Below are 23,969 nucleotides of genomic sequence, written 5' to 3'. Positions count from 1 at the left end.
TAATTGTAATTTATTTATTTCAAAACAGGGACAGCGAACAAAAAATCATTAATCTTGTACAACAAGAGAATATGCATTGTGCCAGGTTGTAGCAGATTGCTATTTTCCACTTGTAGTCCCTGGGCAGGTTGATGGAACAATGCATAGAAAATGAGTATAAAAAAAGAAAATTATGAAGTAAAATTACAGAACAAGGCAAAGAGACAATATATAAAATAGATAAATAGAAACATTGAAGCAAGATTCAACTGGACAGGACAGGCTGCCCCCAACACACACACACACACACACACACACAATTCATAAATGTGTACACTCTTGTCTTGACAGTAGCCAACGCTTAGCAAGATGTGAGTGATGTGTACATAAATTCAATTTTTTTTTATAGCTTTCATGTTGGTAGATTTCTTAATAGACTTAATATATTGTTTGGTTTAATTTTCAAAGACAAGAAAGAGAGGTTTTTGATTAACGTAACAACATTTATGGATATGCCATTTGGCTACTCCAGATATCATATAACTAACATTTCTGGTATTCAATTAATGTAATGTGTATTAAGTATTGTGCATTTAAAATATCACTTTATATTTGCTGTGCAATCGGGCAGTCTGCAATATAATTACGCACCTAACACTTTAACACTTCAGCACTCTGCACTTTGATCAGCCCTTTGATATCTAAATTTAGCGTTTAACTCTAGTGAAATACGTATGATCTGACCCCTGACCCCTTGGCCTGTATGTTCCATGATCCACTATACTTTTCATTGTTCTTGCTTTTATTTTCATTTTCTGTTCTTTTGTGTTTTCAAAGACAAATAAATACCAATTTGTGTCACATTTACCAATTGATTTGTGCATGTTAATTAATGTCAATTTATCAATTTTTTTCATATTATGTTATTATTATATTATATTGTATATTATATTGTTGTACATCGTATTCATTTATTTATCAACTAATTTATATATGTATGTGTTTATTTTATGATTTTAGCATGTTCTGTTCATCACATAGTAGTACTATTATAATTATAATTATTATTTTATTATTATTATTATTATTATTATCAGCAGTAGCAGCAGTGATTCATTTATTTTTGTGCATGTATTTGTTTATTTTAGCATGTTATATCCTCTACATAGTAGAAGTACTAAAAGCATCATATGTGTCGTGCAGCACAGGCAAAATAAAAAGGTAAAAAATAAAATTAAAAAAGAAGCACATTTAAATTAAAGAAAATGTCACATTTATCAATCAATTTATGCCTATTAGTTCGTGTCAATGCATCAACTAATTAATGGCTAATTTTAAAAATATTATATTCATATTATATTCATATAGATATATCGTAGTAGTGAAAGTAGCAGTGTTAGTTGCAGTAGATTTGTTACAGAACTACAAAATATATAGTAGAACTACAAAAAGCTTTTTGATGACGTCTCCAAACAACGACGGACCTCACACATGGATTAAAAAAAATAATTGTTTTAATTTTGGAGAGGGGAAATAAGCAGTCAGAATCTGTCCCACCGTCGTTAACGACACAAAAAGGAACATAATATGTATTTCATAAAATGTATTTTACAATTTAAAAAAAATTGCATCAGACGTTGAGAAAGGACCCCAATCCCTCTTCTTGGGTGAGTCACGCGAGTTGCAAAAAACGTCTTTGTAATTATTTTAGCAACAAATAAACGCGTGACAGAACTCTAGTGCCAAATGTATGTGATTTTTTACTCGCACCATAAAAAAGAGGACATGATTTGATTTAATAAGTGATTTTTGAACAGGAGAAACAACCGTTGATCAGGCATTCGCCGCAGCCGCCGTCTTCATTCCCTTTTCATTCAAGATGGCGGGTGACGAGTCTGGTACAACGCTTGGTCAGCCTCATCTGGCCCGACAAGACCTCAGTACTCTCGTAAGTGCCACTTTAACTGCTTTTACAGCTTTGTGTTGTTATTTCTGCGGCTACCGGTGTGTTTTGTTCCCCAAACGGTTCCAGAAAAGGCGCTTTGTTAGCGCTAACGGTCCCCGGTGCTGCTCCGCCACCACCCGGCACATGACGACGTCCTGCGGGGCGGAGAGGAGCTAACAGCCCCGCTCCATCTAACAAGGAATATAACCTTACTACACGTTTATTTACATCTCACAATGAAACAATGAGTTAATAACATATATTCACACCGCCGAAGTAGTCGCTGTGTTTGTGGTAACGTCATTATGTCTGCTGAATCATAACGTTAGCATCATATGCTAATCTGAAGTGAAATGAATAAAAATGTCAATGGGGTTCGCAACTGTGATGGAAGCAGGGCTGTGATTCGGGATCATCCAGCTTTTTACAGGCTTTCGATACAGATTATTAATGAAATGTGTGTCTATTAGATGGAGGTGTTGTTGGTGATGGTAGCCGCATATGGATAATATCTTATAATCTTATCTCTAATACCTGTTTTCATTTAATCAATAGACAATCAATGACCTTTTAGAGACAACATGCTGCCTTATTTCACCAGTTTTCCACCTTCAACTAAACTTTATTTGATAAGTATAAAAACAGGTGCATTTTTATTGAATTTAAAGTCTGGTGGTGCTGACAATAACACGGCAGAGTTAGCCAGAATCTCTTCTCATATTTATATATTTATCAAAAACAGTTCAATTATGGTTTACACAAACAAACAAACCAAAAAATTAGATATGTAATGCTAAATGTGGAAGTACAGATGTTACAGCAGTAACTGATGGAAGCAGGGCTGTGATTTGGAATCATCCATCTTTTTGTAGGCTTTCAATACAGATAATTAATGAAATGTGTGTCTATTAGATGGAGGTGTTGTTGGCCACATATGGCTAATATCTTACCTGTTATTTATTTAATCAGTAGATCATAAATAATAATTTTAGAGTCGACATGCTGCCTTATTCAACCAGTTTTCCATCTTAAACTATACTTGATGTGATTATTAATAAAACAGGTGCATTTTTATTTAATATAAAATTACAGTAAGTCTGCTGGTGCTGACAATAATACGACAAGCCGCATATGGATAATATCTTATTATCTTATCTCTAATACCTGTTTTCATTCAATCAATAGACAATCAATGACCTTTTAGAGACAACATGCTGCCTTATTTCACCAGTTTTCCACCTTCAACTAAACTTTATTTGATTAGTATAAAAACAGGTGCATTTTTATTGAATTTAAAGTCTGGTGGTGCTGACAATAACACGGCAGAGTTAGCCAGAATCTCTTCTCATATTTATATATTTATCAAAAACAGTTCAATTATGGTTTACACAAACAAACAAACCAAAAAATTAGATACGTAATGCTAAATGGGGAAGTACAGATGTTACAGCAGTAACTGATGGAAGCAGGGCTGTGATTTTGAATAATCCAGCTTTTTACAGGCTTTTGATACAGATTATTAATGAAATGTGTGTCTATTAGATGGAGGTGTTGTTGGCCAGATATGGCTAATATCTTACCTGTTTTTTATTTAATCAGTAGATCATAAATAATAATTTTAGAGTCGACATGCTGCCTTATTCAACCAGTTTTCCATCTTAAACTATACTTGATGTGATTATTAATAAAACAGGTGCATTTTTATTTAATATAAAGTTACAGTAAGTCTGCTGGTGCTGACAATAATACGACAAGCCGCATATGAATAATATCTTATAATCTTATCTCTAATACCTGTTTTCACTTAATCAATAGAGAATCAATGACATTTTAGAGACAACATGCTGCCTTATTTCACCACTTTTCCGTCTTCAATTATACTTTATGTGATTAGTATAAAAACAGGTGCATCTTTATTGAATTTAAAGTCTGGTGGTGCTGACAATAACACGACAGAGTTAGCCAGAATCTCTTCTGATATTTATATATGTATCAAAAACAGTTCAATTATGGTTTACACAAACAAACAAACAAACAAACCAAAAAATTAGATACGTAATGCTAAATGGGGAAGTACAGGTGTTACAGCAGTAACTGATGGAGGCAGAGATGTGATTTGGAATAATCCAGCCTTTTATAGGCTTTCGATACAGATAATTAATGAAATGTGTGGATATTAAATGGTGATGTTGTTGGCCAGATATGGCTAATATCTTACCTGTTTTTTATTTAATCAATAGATAATAAATAATAATTTTAGAGTCGACATACTGCCTTATTTAACCAGTTTTCCATCTTCAACTATACTTAATGTGATTATTAGTAAAACAGGTGCATTTTTTATTTAATATAAAGTTACAGTAAGTCTGCTGGTGCTGACAATAATACGACAATAGCCAGAATCTTTTCCCATATTTATATATCAGAAAACAATGAGATAAGTCAAACATGGTTTTAAGAAATGACAATAAAAGATGTGATTTGGAATAGCTCAGGCTTTTATCAGTTTTTGAGACAGATAATTCATTAAATTTGTAAATATTAGCTAAAAGAAAATATAAGTAGAATAACAACAGAAGTAAAATGGAAACCACACAAGAGTAATTGAAGAAAAATATACAAAGTGTCAGCAAGTCTTCCACTATTATTTTTTTAAACACCACTGCTTCTTTCTACATTATTTTTGACTGCCTGCTTCATATGTTTGCAGAGTCATTGTGGGACAGTGTGTGCAGGCTTTCTTTGTTTCTATTCACCTCCAGGATTACAGAGAGAGAGGGAGGCAGCGCTGCTCAGCTGCCAGACTGTCTGCTTGTTTTTCAGTGTGTGATGAGTCTAATATGAGTTGTTTTCTCTGCAGGATGTGTCGACTTTGACGCCTCTCTCTCAGGAGATCATCAGCAGACAGGCCACCATAAATATCGGTACGTGAATCAGGCAAATATTGATCAGATTTTGTGTCTTTCAGCTTGTTGGGACAGCTAGTTTTTGACTTCTGTCCTTCTTCTCTTTTAGGCACCATCGGTCATGTGGCCCACGGAAAGTCCACAGTAGTGAAGGCCATCTCTGGTGTTCACACTGTCAGGTTCAAGAACGAGCTGGAGAGGAACATCACCATCAAGCTCGGATATGCTAACGCTAAGGTGAGGGGCACACGTGGTTTATTTTTAGGTCGAAATCCAGATCTTTCTGTCCACTTGACCCTTTTCTTTTTTAATATTAAAGGGCACTTTTGTTGTTTTTTTTACATTTTCCAACCCCTAAATTAGAAAACAAACTTTAATAATGCATGCATAGTAATACAAATGCTCAGTATATATTAAAGCCAAACAGGATGGAAAACAAACAGGGATTTCTAAAGTTAATAAATCACTTCAGTTAAAAGAAAGTCATATATGAAAATAAGACTGGGCAATAAATAATATCCTGTTTCAGGGTATTTCTGCCATAATGATGTCCTTGATGATAAGACAACATACGGAACTAGGACTGCGCGCAGTACTGAACGGGCCCTCGCAGTACACGCGTGTCGGGGCATGCTTCCGTCGGGGTTTGTGCGTTACAGGGGACAGTCTATACCACCCCTATGAATTTCATTGCCTTAAGTCTTATGGTCTGGGCACAGTGGCACTTATTAAAAAAAACTGCCGCCAGAGCGCCACCTAGGGGCCGATCAATAAAACCTTCAAGGGTTATCCTCAGGAGGGCATTGACAATAAGTATAGCAAGTTTGGTGTTAATCCGACCAACCGATGTAGAGATATAAAATACTTCAATTTAAAGAGCGCCACCTAGTGGTCATCGCGCAAAATTTTGCACAGAGCCTCAGGGGCTCATGGGGAAGTAGTAACCTGAGTTTCATGTCATTCAGACACACCAATGTGGAGATATGCAACACTTTGTGTTTTGTGTTGAAAATAGCGCCACCTGCAGGAAGTTGTTATTAAATAACTTGAGTATTCTTTGGGTAATCAAAATTCTTTTAATAACTTTTTGTCATGAGGGTCCATAGATGCTGTGTGCAAAGTTTGGTGCAAAACGATGAAATTGCCTAGGAGGAGTTCGAAAAAGTAGGTTTGCGACATTTCGCGAATTTGCGAAAAAAAACGGTAGGCGAAAATGGGAGTGGCCTATATCACGAGATTCAGCACAACTCAGTGAACGCGTGGATATAAGTTTTTTGAATGTGCGATAAAGTATGTGGAAGTTATTAGCCTAAACGCACTTTCCTTTATTATAGCGCCACCTAGTGGTGGAAATTCAGGATGACAATAGATTATAAAATTTTTCACCATGTGTGACTTATATTTAAAGTTTCATGAGTTTTGGGGTATGTTCAGGCAGTGAAATATGCGATCATTTGGGAAGAAGAATAATAATAAAAAAAAAAAAAATAATAAATAATCATTCGAAATACAATAGGGACCTCGCAGGTCGTTGCCTGCTCGGGCCCTAAATATTCATTATTAACGTTAAAAATCCTCTCAGTTCTGTAGTTTTGTCAACAGCAGTAATGCAGTATGAGATTCAGAATCTGTATTAAATAAGCAAATAAAATCAACTAAAAAATGTTTTTATATGGAAAATACAAATCCACTTACACGCATCTTTTGTTGTTTATTTAGCACATTGTTATGACAGTAAGACAAATAGTGAGACAGGAGATGGAACAAATAAAAATAAGAAATTGAGTAAAATCAAATGTGTGTATTTTGTATTAATGCTGTTTATATGGAACATTTTGAAAGCCTTGATTAAAATGCAGAAATGAATACATAAATAAAAAATAATATTAATGCAAAAAAGTAATAACAAAATAACACAAGAAATAAAAGGATATGTAAGAAATATAGTCTCGCAGCCTCATTTTGTAAATTTTGAGTCAGTTGTATTCTTTTTCCGATTTGACATGGTACAAGAACACATGACTACTAATAAAAACAATAAGGTAAAGGAATACATGTACTAGTGGGGAAACACTGGTTCTAAAACTTGTTTTGCAGTCAAATATTATTTTTTATACTTTCTAAATTGCTGATTGATATTAAAATGCTCACACCAGCCAGGGGACAAATAACCCTTTACCTGCTGCTGAAAAAAAGTCCCACAGGAAACACTGGCTTCTGTGGTTACAGCTGTACTAAGTTGCAAGTTACCTCTTTAAATTGTGATGAAATTTGTTACTCTTTTACTCAGCACTTTACTTTTTTACTTTTTACACAAGTCCTTTCATCAAACCTTTCCCTACACATAACAATGAAATAACGTTTCGTCTTGGGTTAGGCTTAAATAGCAAATAATTGTGTCTAGGTCAGTGCTGCTATCAAAGCTGAAAGTATTAAGTAACTGCCTTATCACACTTACTCAGAAAAGTTTTTTTATTTTTTTTACAATAATCAGCTTCTTTATATTTAGTGACCTCCAACACTGAAGTTAAAAAGTTTGCACTACAGTTGCAGATAAATGTCATGTTGGTAGTAAAACATTTTGTGAAGGTATTAAAAAAGGTATTAAAAAGTATTAAATTCAACTTAAGTATTTCTGTATATACCCTGACAAGTCTTAATTAAACTTTTTCTCTCAAAGTAAATCTTTCAATGATCACTCTTATGAGATGAAATGCATTTAAAGTGGCTCCACGTTGTGCTGTGTCTGTAGGTGTATAAGCTGGACGACCCCAGCTGTCCCAGGCCAGAGTGCTACAGGTCGTGTGGCAGCAGCACTCCAGACGAGTTCCCCACAGACATCCCCGGCACCAAGGGCAACTTCAAACTGGTCAGGTGAGACTGGAGAGAGAGAGAGGGAGGGAGGGAGAGGGAAGGAGAGGGTCTGTTGGGTCCTAGAAGCACAGATTTAGACTTTTCATCTCCTCCTCAAACTCTTTGGGATCAGTTTCATCAACTGGTGAAATCTTTCGATAGTTTTTAACGCATCAGTTCTTGTCTTTCTCAGACACGTGTCCTTCGTGGACTGTCCCGGTCACGACATCTTGATGGCCACCATGTTGAACGGAGCTGCTGTCATGGATGCAGCCCTCCTGCTTATCGGTAAGTCGTAGAAATCTCTTGTGTGCTGTTTTCTCCCAGTTAACTCTTCAGAAAGTGATCTGATGTTTGTTGTGGTGTCTGCCTGCCAGCGGGTAACGAGTCGTGTCCTCAGCCCCAGACGTCAGAGCACCTGGCAGCTATAGAGATCATGAAGCTGAAGCACATCCTCATCCTGCAGAACAAGATCGACCTGGTGAAGGAGAGCCAGGCCAAAGAGCAGTACGAGCAGATCCTCGCCTTCGTACAGGGTCAGTCTGCACACACTTACACCCACACACTGTGCTTATGTCTATGCACATTTATGATTTATGATGCTTCAAATGACAGCAGCGGGTGAGCGTCTAGTCGGCACTGAGCGCTGCACGTTTGGCTTTTTATCTGGTTGCACAGAGTTTAAAAATGTCCAGCTCTGCTCTTCATTTTCACTTTTTTACCCACCATCCAATCACAATAGAGGAGAGGTGGGACAAAGGCCACATGGAGAAGGGCAGAAGGGCAATTTTTCACATTATTGAAACCTTAAACTAGCAGGAAAAAAATGTACATTTTAACTTAAATGCATCAATCTTGTGCACTTTGACACAAAGCAAACACCTCGCACAACATTTTTCACAGTCGAGGGATACCGTGACATAGAATCTTTATGCCCCCCAGATAATTAGTTTTCTAATTCTAATGCTTAACACTATTCCATCATATACACTGATCTTAATCATTGCAGATTTTATTAATTATTGTAAAGACAATTAGGGTTGTTTTATGTTTTATTTAAGGCATCTTATTTTGACAGTCTTCTTGTAAATGCTGTGGTGGATTCTGTTAACACACTGCGCTCTTATTCTGAAAGCTGCATGTGTTTAGCGAGACAAGAAATAATTCAGATCCTTATTCACAGTTCAGCTTTTTGTGATCAAAGCAACATTAATATAAGCTAATGTTAGCTTACAAGTTTCTAGTTTATAGGTTGAGGGTGTTTCCAGTTGACTATATTTATACTAGTTTTTATCTTTTATTTTATTCTATTTTATTGTATTGGTGTTGTGCTGCTGCTGGAAGTGCAATTTCCTGAGGGAACCTTCCCGAGGGATTAATAAAGTTCCTATCTATCTGAAAAGAAACCATTTATATTAGATGTTTGTGTAACTCTGCAGCTCTTCATCTGGACACACCTCTCACCTGACCCTTTACAAGCCTGCAGGGTCGAGAGTTTGTTCCAGGAAAGAGTTTTTTGTGGAGAAAGATTTCATGTTGTCTGCAGAAAGCTGTCAACTGTTGGGTCACTTTGTCCTCGTCTGAACCTTTTGTGACGTGTGTGTGGTGTTTGTCCTGCAGGCACGGTGGCAGAGGGAGCTCCCATCATTCCTATCTCGGCCCAGCTGAAGTACAACATCGAGGTCGTGTGTGAGTACATAGTGAAGATGATCCCAGTTCCCGTCAGAGACTTCATCTCCGAGCCCAGACTCATCGGTGAGACCAACACACACTAACAAACCTCACATATTTCACTCTGATTGTTGTTTGCTTTTTATAATATCTCATGTGAACGCCTTCTGTGTTTCAGTCATCAGATCTTTTGACGTGAACAAGCCCGGCTGTGAGGTGGACGACCTGAAAGGAGGCGTGGCCGGAGGGAGTATCCTGAAGGGAGTGCTCAAGGTGAGATGTGTTCCTGATACTTTAACAGACCAAACTGTAAAGTATGTAAGTATAGTTATTTATAGGTTTAAGAGGGAGGGTCTCTTATAAGCCCTTTAGGCTTCTTGATCTTTCCTGCACATTTTAACTGTTTCTTGTACTGTTCTTTCATTTGTTTTTAAGTGCAAGCAACAATAAATAAATAAAAAAAGAGCCTACGGTAATGCATTACGCTGCCCTCTTCTGACCAAATGCAGCTTTGTTTATTTTGCTCTAAAACCTATAAATTATTTTTATCCTGTGAACCCTGGAGGACCCTCAGGTCTTCTGGGAGTGTCCTTTTAATGAAACCAAAAGTTAAAATGAGGCGTTGTTTTGTCACTGTGCTCCATGTTTGTGGAACAGCCTCCCTGAAGACCTGAGGCCATCAGAGACGGCTCATAGTTTTAAGAGCAAACTGAAGACTTATCTTTTTAATTTGGCTTTTACTTGAACCATTTTTATATATTTTTCTGCTCATGCATCTTAGTGTTACAACATCTTCTCTTTTATGTATTTATTTGCTATTATTTATTAGTCTATTTTTATATCTATATAGTTTATCATGCTCTACTTATTTTTTTTAATCTTACCTTACTTTAGTTGTATTTATTTTATCTAATTAATTTCTAAGCTGCCTCCAGCGTTTCCTCACTGCTCCACGTTGAGATGGAGCCTCCTCAGTTTGTGCTTTGTTTATAATGGATGGAGGTGTTTGCTTGTTTTGTTTTTTTCCTTTTTTATGTGAAGCACTTTGTGTTACATTTCTCTTGTATGAAAAGTGCTACACAAATAAATTCTTAATGATTGATTGATTGATTGATTGATTGATAATCAGCTGATGGAAACATCATTCATTTACATTTTCTTTCGCTTCCACTTGAATGGAGGACATTGGTTCATATATAGTTCAGTTGGTCCAACCACATGAGCATGTAAACCCAGTATCTCTGCAGGTCAGTTGAGTTTTTTCCACTCTAACTTTCTCTGTGTCCTTCAGGTGGGTCAGGAGATCGAGGTGCGGCCAGGTATCGTCTCCAAAGACCACGAAGGGAAGCTGATGTGCAAACCCATCTTCTCCAAGATCGTCTCTCTGTTTGCGGAGCACAACGACCTGCAGTACGCTGCACCAGGAGGCCTTATCGGTGAGCCACAACATTAGAACCCAGATTATCTTTGCTGTGATTTTAACCTGAAGGCCGCTGCAGAAGCTGCAGATCTGATGTTTTGTGTTTCTTGTTTTGCTGCTTTGTTCTGTTGTTATGGTCACTATAACTTCACATTGTTATCCACAATGAGCAACCAAGACATGCTGAACAAAAGCAAAACCAAAGATACAACTGGATTTTAGACAGCAAAACACTCAGATTTATGAACTGAAAATATATTATAACTTGAGAGTGGCACATACAAACATACTACAGGTGGGAAAAAAATCAATAAAGCATAGTATCGTGATATTTTGCGTGGCAATATTCATGACTGCCAAGTATCGATATTTAGTGTTCTCACTTTTAGTTTAAAAATCACAAATTTGCAAGAGAGGAACTCAAAAATTTGCTAGAAAAAACTCACAAATTTATGAGAAAACAAACAAAAAGTAATGACAAAAATAAAATCACAAATTAACAAGAAAAAAGCAAAAATTTACGTTAAAATTTTTTTTACAAATTAACAAAAAAATCACATTTACAACAAAAAAAATAAATAAAAAGACTGAAGTGAGATAAAAGACTTTTCTCTAATTGGACAAAACAACTCTTGATTGAATTTAATTTTGTGGACACATGCAGTTAAACACTTAAATCTCAATATGTTGTATCAATACTCACCATATCGTAAAATGCTTAAAATCGTATTGTGACTCAAGTATCAGGATAAAATGGTATCGTGGGGTGGATACGCTGATTCCCTCCTCTAAAACCTAGATGAGTGAATAAATGTGTTTGTGTGCAGGTGTGGGCACTAAGATCGACCCGACTCTGTGCCGAGCGGATCGTATGGTCGGTCAGGTGCTGGGCGCCGTCGGAGCGCTGCCAGAGATCTTCACAGAGCTGGAGATCTCCTACTTCCTGCTCAGGAGGCTGCTGGGAGTCCGCACAGAGGGAGACAAGAAGGCTGCCAAGGTGAGCCGAGCAGCATGGGAAATGTAGTCATAAACCGTTGGAGCTGTAACGACGTTGAGCCGTCTTGTCTCGCCTGGTGCTGGATGAACCTAACGGCCTCCTGTCGTCTCTTTGTGCCTCCGCAGGTCCAGAAGCTGTCTAAGAACGAGGTTTTGATGGTGAACATCGGCTCGTTATCGACAGGCGGCCGCGTCAGCGCCGTGAAGGCCGATCTGGCCAAGATCGTCCTCACCAACCCCGTCTGCACAGAGGTCGGAGAGAAGATCGCCCTGAGTCGACGTGTGGAGAAACATTGGCGGTAAGGAGCCGAGTCTGCACCACAGCTAATGCACACACGAAACGGTTTCAACTAACTGTGGTGAAACCATAAAACCTTTGGCGGGTTTTTTTGTTTTTTTCTCTTTTTACATTCTCCTCTCTGTGTCCTTTAGTTTCACTGTAATATATAACATCTCTATAAATCTATAAGTCCTGCAGCTCTGTGGAATCAGCACAATCAGAACAACTTAACAGTCTTTGTGCAGAATAACAGTTGGAATGACAGAAATAAAAAAAATAAAAAAATTTCTCTGATGAATATAATTTTTTTTAAATGTCATTTACATATAAACACTTTTACAAGTGCCAACAAGTGTCATGAATGTGGGGGAAAAAAGACACAAATAACCAAAAATTTGGAAAAAAGACACAAATAGCCAAAAATTATGTACATAAAAGTTTTCTCCACATGTTTCCAGCCTCTCCTGTCCTGTCCTCTCCTCTCTGCTCTGTGTAAACAGCCTCTCCTGTCCTCTCCTCTCTGCTCTGTGTAAACAGCTTCTCCTGTCCTCTCCTCTCTGCTCTGTGTAAACAGCCTCTCCTGTCCTCTCCTCTCAGCTCTGTGTAAAGCCTGCAGTTGTTTGAGTGTGTTATTAGAAAGCACTTTACTTCCTTCTATTAATACGAGGCAGACCGTATTTATGAATGAATGACTGTCATTGTGTGAGAAGGTCTTTATGCTGTCTTCTGATTGGCTCCTCTCTGTTCTCTCCCTCAGTCTGATTGGATGGGGGCAGATCAGGAGGGGCGTGACCATCACACCCACCGTGGACGACGACTGAGGAGAGAGCGTCTCCGTAGCAACGCTCCCATCAGCTGGACATCACAACCATCACTCTCTTCTCGGCTTCTTTTCGTTGCTTTTTAGTTTTGTTTTTTCCCACCAGGAGGAAGGAGTAACAGGACACGCCTCCTCCTCGCTCCGCTCCTCTTCCTCCGCAGCCACACGAGGAGGTCGGACGTCGAGACTTTCTGCCTGTTTTCTTTTCCTGCAGAAGAAGAAGAGCAGAGGAGAGGAGGCCCTTTAAACTATCATAAGAACCCTCCAGAGGAGGTCCATTCAGTGCAGAACATCCTGTGCTGTCCGCAGATTTCACTCAGATCTAATAAAATAAATTTGGAAGAAATGTGTCTGTTTGTTTGTCTCCGGTTCATTTTACAGAAGTTAATTTATCCATCAGAATCAGACTTTAGGACTGATAATTCAAGTCAAGTCAAAGTTTATTTATAGAGCACATTTAAAACAACCTCAGCTGACCAAATTGCTGTACAGTTATTAACATACTATGAAAATCATACAAATATATAAAATAGTAATAACATATATAAAAAGTAATAAAAAAATAAATTTAAAACCAGTTAATTGTTATATTTGTCAACTTTTACTGTTATACTCATATGAGGTTCTTTACTTTGAGTTTTGAGTTATATTTTGATGGAGAGTTCTTACTATTTAACAATATACTAACTAACCACTGTAATAATTAAGGCAAATAGTAGGTAAAAATCTGATTTTTTTTCAAATGTAATATGAAATTTAATTTTAATAGCACCTTTCATACAAGCAATACAGCTCAAAGTGCTTTATAAGAACAGAATGACATGCACAAGAGCTTCACATGAAAACCGACAGGAACAACAGTAACAGACATTGTTATTCATTCAAAAATTGAAAAAAAAAAAAACCTTGATTTATGTAAAATTAAGTTGAAAATAGAATGCATAACAAAATAGAGAAAAAACCCTTTTGAATAATGCAATAAGGTGGTATGGAATGCATAAAATTAAGTAAAATACAAAATTTTATTAAGTAATTGCAGAGTAAAAAAAATTCCTGGCTTTATAAGTGCTGTAAAGAGAAATTAAAGTAATACAATTAAATGTTCGGTCAGTCCAAATTAAATGAGTTTGAAATAGAATTAAAGGATAAAATAATAAAAACAACATGAGGGCCGTGGAGCATTTCGAATAATTAAGATAGGTTTCTCGTTTTTAATTCAATATTTACTATTTAATCTCGTAATTCATTTTTTTTTTCTAAATGGGGCCTTAATACTCCGTCGTAATAAATCAATAAAATCATTTAAATAAACAAATGTAAAAATTCATAGGCAAAATAGATACCAGGGTTTCAAAATAAAATAACAAAGACAGAATAAAAACATAAATATTTTATTTATTTGATTTCATTTTAAAATACAGAGATAGCTTGCCAATCCAAACACATCCATCTATAAATATAAATTATAAACAAATTATAATGATGTGTATTATTCTGCCTAATTAGTACTTTTGGGTACTTTATGTTTATATTGCTGCTGATACTTTTGTACTTTTACCTGTAACAGAGAACTTATTACTACTGTAGCTGTTTGTGTATCAGATGTTTATTTTTTAAAGAGGAACTGAAACACGTTTACTGAAGGTGTTCCCGTCCAGCTTCCGGGATGAGCCACCTGACGAGCACGGGACGTGACGTCATCCAGGTGTCAAACTAAGAGCAAAGTGTGAGAAGCTGCTGAAAGTAGAAGAAGAAGAAGTACGGATTTGATTTAATCTGCAGGTATGATTTAAATTAAAGCTGAGTTCACTGACAGTTTTTAGTTTTATCTCTTCATGTTAGGATTAGTCGGACGGAGCATGAACGCATCACCGTGACGACTGGCTGATAAAAGCACTCGAGTTTTATTTATCTTTTTATCTTTTTTATCCTTTTATTCGCTGTTTAGTTGGAGCTGCTCTCTTCCAACCCGCTCATGGAGTCTGCAGGTGAGATTCTATTAGTAGAAAATAAATAAAGATCATATAGTGCAGAGATTTTACTGCAGTAAATGTGATTTCTGCCCTAAAGCTTCACAAACTATTTACTCTGAAAGACAATTATCTCTGATGACATAAACTGCAACTTTAGAGGAAACTCTCTTGATTTATTGAACTCTGCTGAAGCTTTTTATGATTATTTTTGCACTTAATGATGACTGTGAATTCAATCCTCCACCAAAAATATTAGATTCATAATAATAATTTTACTGCATTTGGTATGTTCTTAAAAACAATAAAACATATAATATAATAAATTAATAATAATAATAATGAATATATATAATGGGTTTTTTAACTATTCATTTATTCTGTATTTTTAATAATAAATAATCAAATGAAAAGTAATGTTTTTTATTTATTAATAATATTATTATTTATTGTTAATAGTAATATATATATATATATATAAATGTTTTTTAATTATTCATTCATTATTCATTTTTTAATAATAAATAATCAAATGAAAAATAATGTTTTTTATTTATTAATAATATTATTATTTATTGTTAATAGTAATAATAACAAATATATTTTTATTTTTTTAAATTAATTAAATAATTCTAAATAAAAAATATATGAATAATAATTGAAAATGTACCATGTAAAAATACTTAATACATATGCACATTTCATTTGATTTTATTTAGTTTTTCATTTCCTACAATAAAAATCCATTTATTACTAGAGACTCCATAATGCAACCATGAACAGATACATTTTGAATAAAAGCATTTGTAATGAAATAGAATCAACATGATTTAATGGACATTTAGAGCACGAGATGATGTTAAAGGTGTTTGTTGTGTGTGTGGTGGTCAGATGGTCAGCGGGGGCGGGACGGCGGCGCTCCGAGGCGTTCACCTCTTGACCTCATCATGAACCAGATCCGCAGGAAGCGCACGGCCTCAGACAGGAAGCCGCTGGGACGCTTCCTGTCCCGGGACCGGATGGGGATCCCCGAGGACGGAGAGGCGGAGGGCCGCGAGGAGAGAGGACCCGGCTCAGGTGAGGAAAGGGATTTAATGGCAGTTAGATTTATTTTTGTTTTTTTTGTTAGATTTTTTTTGTCATTTTTACATCTTTTTTTGGTAATTTTATGTCTCTTTTGGTCATTTCATGTCTTTTTTGTATTTTTTTTTGTTATCTTTGGGTCTTTTTTGTAATTTTGTGTAATTTTTACATCTTTTGTTGGTAATTTTTGTGTCTCTTTTGCCAATTCTGTCTTTTGTTGGTCATTTATTTGGTAATTTTGTGACTTTTTTGTCATTTTTACATCTTTTGATGGTAATTTTGTGTCTCTTTTGGTCATTTCATGTCTTTTTTCTATTTTTTGGTCATTTTTGTGTCATTTTTGTGATTTTGTGTAATTTTTTACATCTTTTGTTGGTAATTTTGTGTCTCTTTTGCTAATTGTGTCTTGTTGGTAATGTTTTTGGTAATTTTGTGACTTTTTGAAGTCATTTTTACATCTTTTTGGTAATTTTGTGTCTCCTTTGGTCATGTCATGTATTTTTTTTTTTTTTTTTGTAATTTTGTGTAATTTTTACATCTTTGTTAGTAATGTTTGTGTCTCTTTTGCCAATTCTGTCTTTTGTTGGTCATTTATTTGGTAATTTTGTGACTTTTTTAGTCATTTTTACATCTTTTGTTGGTAATTATGTGTCTCTTTTGCTAATTGTGTCTTGTTGGTAATTTTTTTGGTAATTTTGTGACTTTCTTCAGTCATTTTTACATCTTTTGTTGGTAATCTTGTGTCTCTTCTGGTCATTTCATGTCTTTTTTTTGTCATTTTTTTAAATCATGTTTGTGTTGCAGGTGTGGTTGAGGCAGCAGCAGAGAGTGAGTGTGATGCTGGCTGGGGGCGGGTCTGTGTGTTCCTGCAGCGTTTGGGGAAGAAGGCTGACAGCCGGAGCCTCGGCCTGGCTCACTGTGACCTCACCGCCACAGACCTGCTGGAGACAGGTGCACCAGTCTCATCTTTCTGTCAATCTCCTGAGAAATTTTTGTCTGATTTAATTTGTTACAAGTCTCTAATTCATCTGGTTAATTTTTTTATTTTACTGGAGAAATTCTTTATCCATAAGAAGTTCTCAACCCTTATTTCCTCTTCTTTTTTTAGTGTAATTTAAGTCACCTTGAAGTCATATCGATTTATTTACACTCTCCTCTATTTATTCCTATTGTGTAATGAATTTTCCCCTTTTGTGATGTGATTAACTGTATCGTACTACACTTTGTCAATTTGTGTTGTATGCATGTAGTCTGATTCACTCTAATTAAGACTGTTGAGTGTCTGTGTCGGGTAAAACCTAGATCTAAGTGGACTTCTTTATTTCAGTCATAATGAGGTTATTGTTGTTAACTTAACCTTCCTGTTGTTTTTCCTTTATCTATATGTAATATTTGGTTCATCCCTCCTCAGCGACGCTGCTCCAGTTCCTCCCTCAGCTGGAGGAGTTGGACGTGTCCTGGAACGATCTGATTGGTGGGAGTCTGTCGGCGCTCACCTGTTACCTGCAGCATGTGGGCGGAGTCAGAGCGCTGAGGCTCTGCAGCTGCAGGCTGAACGCTGATGATGTCACTACTCTGGGTGGGTCATTAATATTTCTGATGAAGCTTCATGCAGATCAAGACTTTTAACTCTCTCAGAAGTCAGAATGTTTCTCTAATGTCAAACATGCAGAGTCCCTTGTTTCTTTTTTACTGTTACTGCAGCTGCTCTATGCACAATCTGTTGCATGCAGTATGCATACAGTGCAGACATACTATTCCATCATAACATTGTGCCTTTAAAATTGACCCTTTGATATGCTGCATAAGCTGCACAGAACAACCAGGAGAGCATGCTGGCTTGCAGGCTGCATGCATAAAAATCTTTCCCTTGCATGATAAAAAGTACTGGAACGCACATTTAATGTGTTTTCACTCAGCATCTTTAGTTCTCTCTGCAAAATATCAGCAAATGTAGCCTTAACTCTCTGGAGTCTGGGGCTATTTTGTCCATTTTTTTATCCTTTTCATCCTGCCTGTATACACCACTTTGAAAATGTTTATTTTGTGTCTTTGTAAGTCATTTTTGTGTCTTTTTTGGTCATTTTGTGTCTTTTTTTTTTTGTAATTTTGTGTCTTTTTTAGTCCTTTAGTCCAACAAAAAATTTGATTTTGAATATTTTTTTTTAACTTTCAAAACACTATCATGTTCAATAAAGAATTTTAAATGTTGCAAATGTGAACAAAGGTTGCAAATATAACATATAAGAAATTACATCCAGTTCTATCATTTTATACTAAATATCACTTTGATCATCATCAAACTGAAACTGGCCTCATGGAGTTTACAGCCAGAACTTTAGAGGTAAATTTACAGTAGGGCTCCACGCTGCTTTGTTTTCTAGTCTGGATTAATGATCAGTTTATAAATGGTCTGTTGTCATTTTTCCTGCAAATAATACCAAATATGACCTAGTTCCAGCTTCTTAATTGAAAAATCTTTAGTTTTGTGTGATAACAAACTGAATTTCTTTTGAGTTTTGGATTGAAATCAATCAATATGAAGACATCATGAAATGAATAGAAGTTGTTGCTTTGTTCCATGTTGGTGCAGGTGAAGCTCTCGGCTGCCTGCCGCTCCTGGAGGTCCTGGATTTGTCCTGGAACGGCGGTGTGGGTGGCGGCGCTTTGCAAGGCCTGCTGGGTAAACTCCCCCCACCACTGAGGGAGCTCCACCTGGTGGCCTGTCAGCTCACTGCAGCTGATGCTTCTGTGCTGGGCAAGTATTTTCCTACATTTCCCATAATGCCACATAACATGTGTAATTCTCTACTCTGTCTCTTGTGTATAACGTACAGTATATCTGTCCCTCTCAGGAGGAATGCTGTGTGACCTCAGCAGACTGTGTGTGCTGGACGTCTCCTGTAATCCTCGGCTCTCACAGGAAGTTGACGCGGGCGGCTTCGTGTCGTTGGCCTCGTCTCTCTCCCACGCCGCCTCCCTCACAACGCTGCGCCTGCAGGCCTGCGGTCTGCAGCCGGACAGCCTGGAGGCTCTGGGTAGGAGATCACTGTTTGGGTGATTCTCATGATGCCAGTCTAAGTTCTGTCTGTGAAGATTATAAGGACATACTTTAATAAACTAAATATATTTCACTTTTATATGAGTGAACAATATAGTCATAATAAGCCACAATTCATTATTTTTATATTAAAATAATATTTTCTATATTTTTAAACATATTTTTGATTCACAAATTCATTTCCGTAATGCGTCCAGATAAAAATGTCATGGTTTCCCCACACTTGTATACAATAAATATTAAATAAACTTTATAAAAATAAATATATATTTGTTTAAAAATGTATAATTTAACAGAATATAATCAAACATAATGGTTTTTAACAATGTATAAAGAACAAAATCTGAATGAAAATTGATGAGAAAAAAATGGTTAAATGTTACGATAATGATAGAATCGTTTGCATTAAAATATGTGTAAATTTTATTAAAATACATTTTGGTGATACCAGCTACCCTTTAGCATTTTTAAGTGCTTGCCAAAGAAAAAAAAGAAAAAAAAAAAACTTTCGTTATTTTTTTAATTAAAAATTGTGTTATGGTCATGAATTTAGCTCCCAGTGTCTCCAAAAATGTCAGAAAATACCTTAACATTTTAGAAATAGATTATAAATTCATATTAAACAGTGACTTTAGATTGTATATGCTATAAAGGGTCAAAGAAAATATGTATTCAATGCTCTTGGATTTTTGCTATGAGCTGTACCATGTTCATGAGAATCACCCGTTTACTGACAGGACGTCTGCTTTAGGCTGATGGACGCTGACGTGTTGTCCTCGTCCTGCAGGTGGTTCGCTCCGCTGCCTCCCCTCTCTGAGAGAGTTGGACCTGTCCTCTAACAAAAGTCTGTCTGGAGGACTGAGCCGCCTCACGCTGCACCTGGCTCACCTCACACACCTGCAGAGCCTCGACCTCCACCTCTGCTGCCTCACACACACCGACCTGCAGGCCCTCAGTGAGTCTGTGTGTGTGTGTCAGTTAATGTGTTTGTTAACCTTCCTCTTGTGTTAGGGTCGACCCTGCCCCGTTTTAGGTTTTAATGCATAAAAGTACCACACAACTTTTGTTAATTGCATCAAGGCTTTTTGACTTTGTCAGGAACTTCTATTGAAACAAAAAAAACAAAAAAATCTATTTCACTAAATTATAAAATGTCCTGTGGGGAAAAAATGTTGTTGTTTCAGTTATAATATAAGATTATAAAACAATATATGGTGAAACATATACGGGTCAAAATTGACCCGTAACACCATAGATGTTACTATAGTTAATATTAAAATAAAACATTAATTTGAGATGTCTTCTAATACCCCTCAGTGATAGTCAGGTAACATAACAAGCTTTTATTTATTTATATAATCTCTTGAGGTTCTTTTAGGTGGAGAGGTATGCTGTCAAAAAGGTCACACAAAAAATATTAAAACTAAACTTTTCATGGATACAGAAGCCACACGGAGGTAAGAAATTAATTGGATGATAAATGGTTGTTTTGAGGGTATTTTATGGATAATTACATAAATTTATATAATTTCTTAAATGATAGTAACAGAAAGTTAACATAAGAGGAAGGTTAAAGTGTCTCAAAGCTGTCATTGAGCTGTGAGGTCATCAATCATGTGACTCTCCAGTCCAGGTGCTTCCCTCTCTGACGGCGCTGACCGACCTCGACGTGTCGTCCAATAAGGAGGTGGGGGGCGTGGCCTGTCCGCTGGTCTCCGCCCTCCCTCTGACTCAGATGAGACGCCTGCCGCTCAACAGCTGCAGCCTGAACCAGGAGTCCTTCACCAGCCTCGGTACCACACACTGATACTGGTACAGATACAGCCGGTACTACAACTACTGACAAACAGAATAATACTGTGTGTGTGTGTGTGTGTGTGTGTGTGTCAGCCCTGGCCCTGCCCTACCTGTGCAGTGTGGATGTGTCCTGGTGTAAAGTGGTCGGGGGACATCTGGTGCTGCTGCTGGACGCTCTGCAGCCGTCCGTCATCCTGGAGCTCCGCCTCAGCAGCTGTGACCTCACCACTGACGACCTGAGACACCTAGGTAACACACACACACACACACACACACACACACACACACACACACACACACACACACACACACACACACACACACACACACAGTACAAGTACAAGTAAAGAGCCAGAATTTTTTAAAAGTTCCATCCAAGGCTATGACAAAGAATTGGAGGCTAATCAAGTGTTCAAGCGTAAAACAAGCATTTTTTGTACAAATGATGAAGAAACTTTGTAAACAAACCGGCATGCTAACTGTACACGTGGTGTCCGCCACTGATTGTAAAAAAAAAACGGCATTGCTTACTGTGCACAGAGTGTCTGGTGCTTGTTGAAAACAAACAGAGATCACTAAGTGAACTCTTGCTGCTGCAGCACATACACACTGTACTGCTGCAAAGCTAACTGTTAGCCTATTAGCACTGTGCTACTGCTGCTGCTGTCGCACATCACTACCATCTCCTCCCACCTCGTTCCGCGACGCCAGACTGCACTATGAAAGAGCAGATGATCACTTTGCCTTTGTGGGTTCACTATGAACACCTTAAGGTGAAAAGCCGACACAGATCTTTCCAGCAATATAGCGGGACATTAACGGGACCACACTATGAGAACGGCTGGTGTGTGGTTAATTGACAGTAGCTGTCATAAACTGCCTTTTTATCCACAGTTTTGCGGTGCACCTTTAGATTATTTTTAACTACATGAAGGATTGTAGTCATGGGACATCTCTCATCTCAAGCTGAGCGGGGCGTCCTGTGTCTGCTGAACAACACTGCAGAAACACAGATTTTTAAGGTGAAGCTGCTTTATTCAAACCTCCTGACAGTAAACACTGAAGGAATCTGACGACCATGGTGATGAAGACAACAACTCCCATGATCCCGCGCTGCTTCACAGCTCTGTCTTTTGTTATTGTTTTGGTTGAGAGTCTGATCCCTGCTCTCTGTCTGCCCAGCGGCCGTGTGCAGACGTGGCAGCCTGTCCTCTCTGCGGCTGTTGGATCTGTCCTACAACGGCTCGGTGGGCGCCGACGGCTGGTCGGCCCTGTTGGCAGCAGGAGGCCTGGGCTCGCTGCAGGAGCTGGACCTCAGCCTGCGACCTTCGACCTCGGCCCCCTGCTCCGCCTGGCTGCCGGCGCTGCTCGGCGCCCTGCCTCGGCTCCCGGCGCTGACCCGCCTGGCGCTGCGGCGCTGGACGCTCGGCTCCCGGGACAGGAAGCAGCTGAACCACAGCCTGAGGAAGAGGAGCGTCCTGCTGGAGTGGGACGCGCCGAAGAAAGACGCAGCGTCGTCGTTAAAAGCGACCAATCAGGAGAGTCCTGAGGAGTAGAGGCTCTGATCTGATGTCATGTCACTGAAGAACACCAGCTGCTGTCTAAAAGAAGTCAAAATTAAATGTTTTCTCCCCTTCAAAACTTTAAAAATTCTTCTCTCCTATTCAAACTGCTAAAACTAATTTAAATAAGTAAAAACAGGATATTTTGACCTCTTCAAGTCCCTAAAAAAATCCTTAAAATAAGTAGAAACACAATTTTCTCTCCTCTCTAAATCTCTGTTAATCCTCCTCAGACCTATAAAAGTCCTTAACACAGGTAAAACATGACATTTCTCCACTTCAAAATCATTAAAATAAGTAAAAACATAATGTTTTGTCCTCTTTAATTCTCTAATAATCCATAATATAAGTAAAAAGTTCATCCTCAGACCTCTAAAAGTCTTTAAAATAATAACAATAGGATGTTTTCTCCCCTTTAAATCTCTAAAAATCATTAAAATGAGTGAAAACAGGATATTTTGACCTCTCCAAGTCCTACAACACAATGTTTTCTCCTCTCTAAATCTCTGAAAATCCTTGAAATAAATAAAAACAGGATATTTTATCCTCCTCAGACATATAAAAGTCCTTGAAACATGACTTTTCTTCACTTTAAAATCATTAAAGTAAGTAAAAAACGGGATATTTTGACCTCTTCAATTCTCTAACAATCCTTCAAATAAGTAAGAACACAGTGTTTTCTCCTCTTCAAATTTCTAAAAATCATTAAATTAAGGAGAGACACAATGTTTTCTCCTCTCTAAATCTCTGACAGGATATTTTCTCCTCCTCAGACCGACCTATAAAAAGTCCCTAAAACAAGTCAAACTTGACATGTCAAAACATTTTCCTGGAACATGCAGATTAGATCTTTTCAGAGTGTTCAGACTGAGCACTTATTTGTTTTTAATTCCTGTTTCTGGGGGTGGAGCATGCACACATGCGTTGTCGTCATGCATGCCGGAAAAAAACGATTTGCAATCAAATTATCTGTGTGTATAAATCAGAGTTGGAGAACTCCGACATTAGTCGGACTAAAAACATTTACATGCACTTTTTTTGTTGTCCAGTTATATTCAGATTAAGGCACAATTTGTTTTTTTTCAAGTGTCATATAAACGTACTGAATGATGTTGAATATCGTCGGGTTTCATAAAGTTTGTGACAACCTCTGATGCTCATATAAAAACTTGAACTATCGAACTTGCATGCACAGGTTTATTTCACAAGATTAAATCTTTGCACTTTCTATTTAAATGTAAATAAGATGTAAGGATGTTCTCAGATTGGACTATCAGAATACTTTCATTTCTTTCTACCTTTCCCTTTTTTTCTTTTTTTTTGGGGTGTTTTGTACACTTTTACTTTTCCCTTGATATTTTCTGTATTTGTCTATAGGTCTTCATGTTGATTGTTTGTTTGTTCATTTACATGGTAAATCAAAAACCAATAAAAAGTAAATGACAAAAAAAAAGATGTAAAGATGTAAAGTTTGGATGCACCTTTAATTTAATTAAAAAAAACTCACAGGCAACAGGTTGTTGTTCAGAAAGCTTATTTTATCACACGTTTGAGAGTTTTTCTTGCATATTTACATTGTTATTTTGACTTGTGTGCATATGAATCATCTCTTTCTTAGTCTGAAGG

The 23,969-nt window shown here is 37.2% G+C and overlaps 2 protein-coding genes across 2 annotated transcripts; both read left to right on the top strand.

Moving 5' to 3' along the window:
• The first annotated feature begins 1,830 nt into the window (after positions 1-1,830).
• eif2s3 (eukaryotic translation initiation factor 2, subunit 3 gamma) lies at positions 1,831-13,216 on the top strand. The gene is made up of 12 exons (XM_059326861.1): positions 1,831-1,927; positions 4,785-4,848; positions 4,940-5,067; positions 7,583-7,704; positions 7,877-7,971; positions 8,061-8,219; positions 9,304-9,438; positions 9,533-9,627; positions 10,646-10,790; positions 11,602-11,771; positions 11,897-12,069; positions 12,808-13,216. The coding sequence occupies exons 1-12, from the start codon at positions 1,859-1,861 to the stop codon at positions 12,869-12,871; spliced, it is 1,419 nt and encodes a 472-aa protein (XP_059182844.1). The 5' UTR covers positions 1,831-1,858; the 3' UTR covers positions 12,872-13,216.
• Positions 13,217-14,633: 1,417 nt separating this feature from the next.
• On the top strand, positions 14,634-23,879 carry lrrc31 (leucine rich repeat containing 31). The gene is made up of 10 exons (XM_059327074.1): positions 14,634-14,858; positions 15,732-15,917; positions 16,728-16,874; positions 17,335-17,502; positions 18,517-18,681; positions 18,779-18,961; positions 19,772-19,939; positions 20,613-20,777; positions 20,875-21,030; positions 21,964-23,879. The coding sequence occupies exons 1-10, from the start codon at positions 14,846-14,848 to the stop codon at positions 22,335-22,337; spliced, it is 1,725 nt and encodes a 574-aa protein (XP_059183057.1). The 5' UTR covers positions 14,634-14,845; the 3' UTR covers positions 22,338-23,879.
• The last annotated feature ends 90 nt before the right edge of the window (positions 23,880-23,969 follow it).

This window comes from Centropristis striata, chromosome 23 (genome assembly GCF_030273125.1).
Source record: "Centropristis striata isolate RG_2023a ecotype Rhode Island chromosome 23, C.striata_1.0, whole genome shotgun sequence".
NCBI lineage: Eukaryota > Metazoa > Chordata > Actinopteri > Perciformes > Serranidae > Centropristis > Centropristis striata.
The sequence above is the reverse complement of the archived record's forward strand: the minus strand, read 5'-3'. Positions and strand labels throughout refer to the sequence as shown.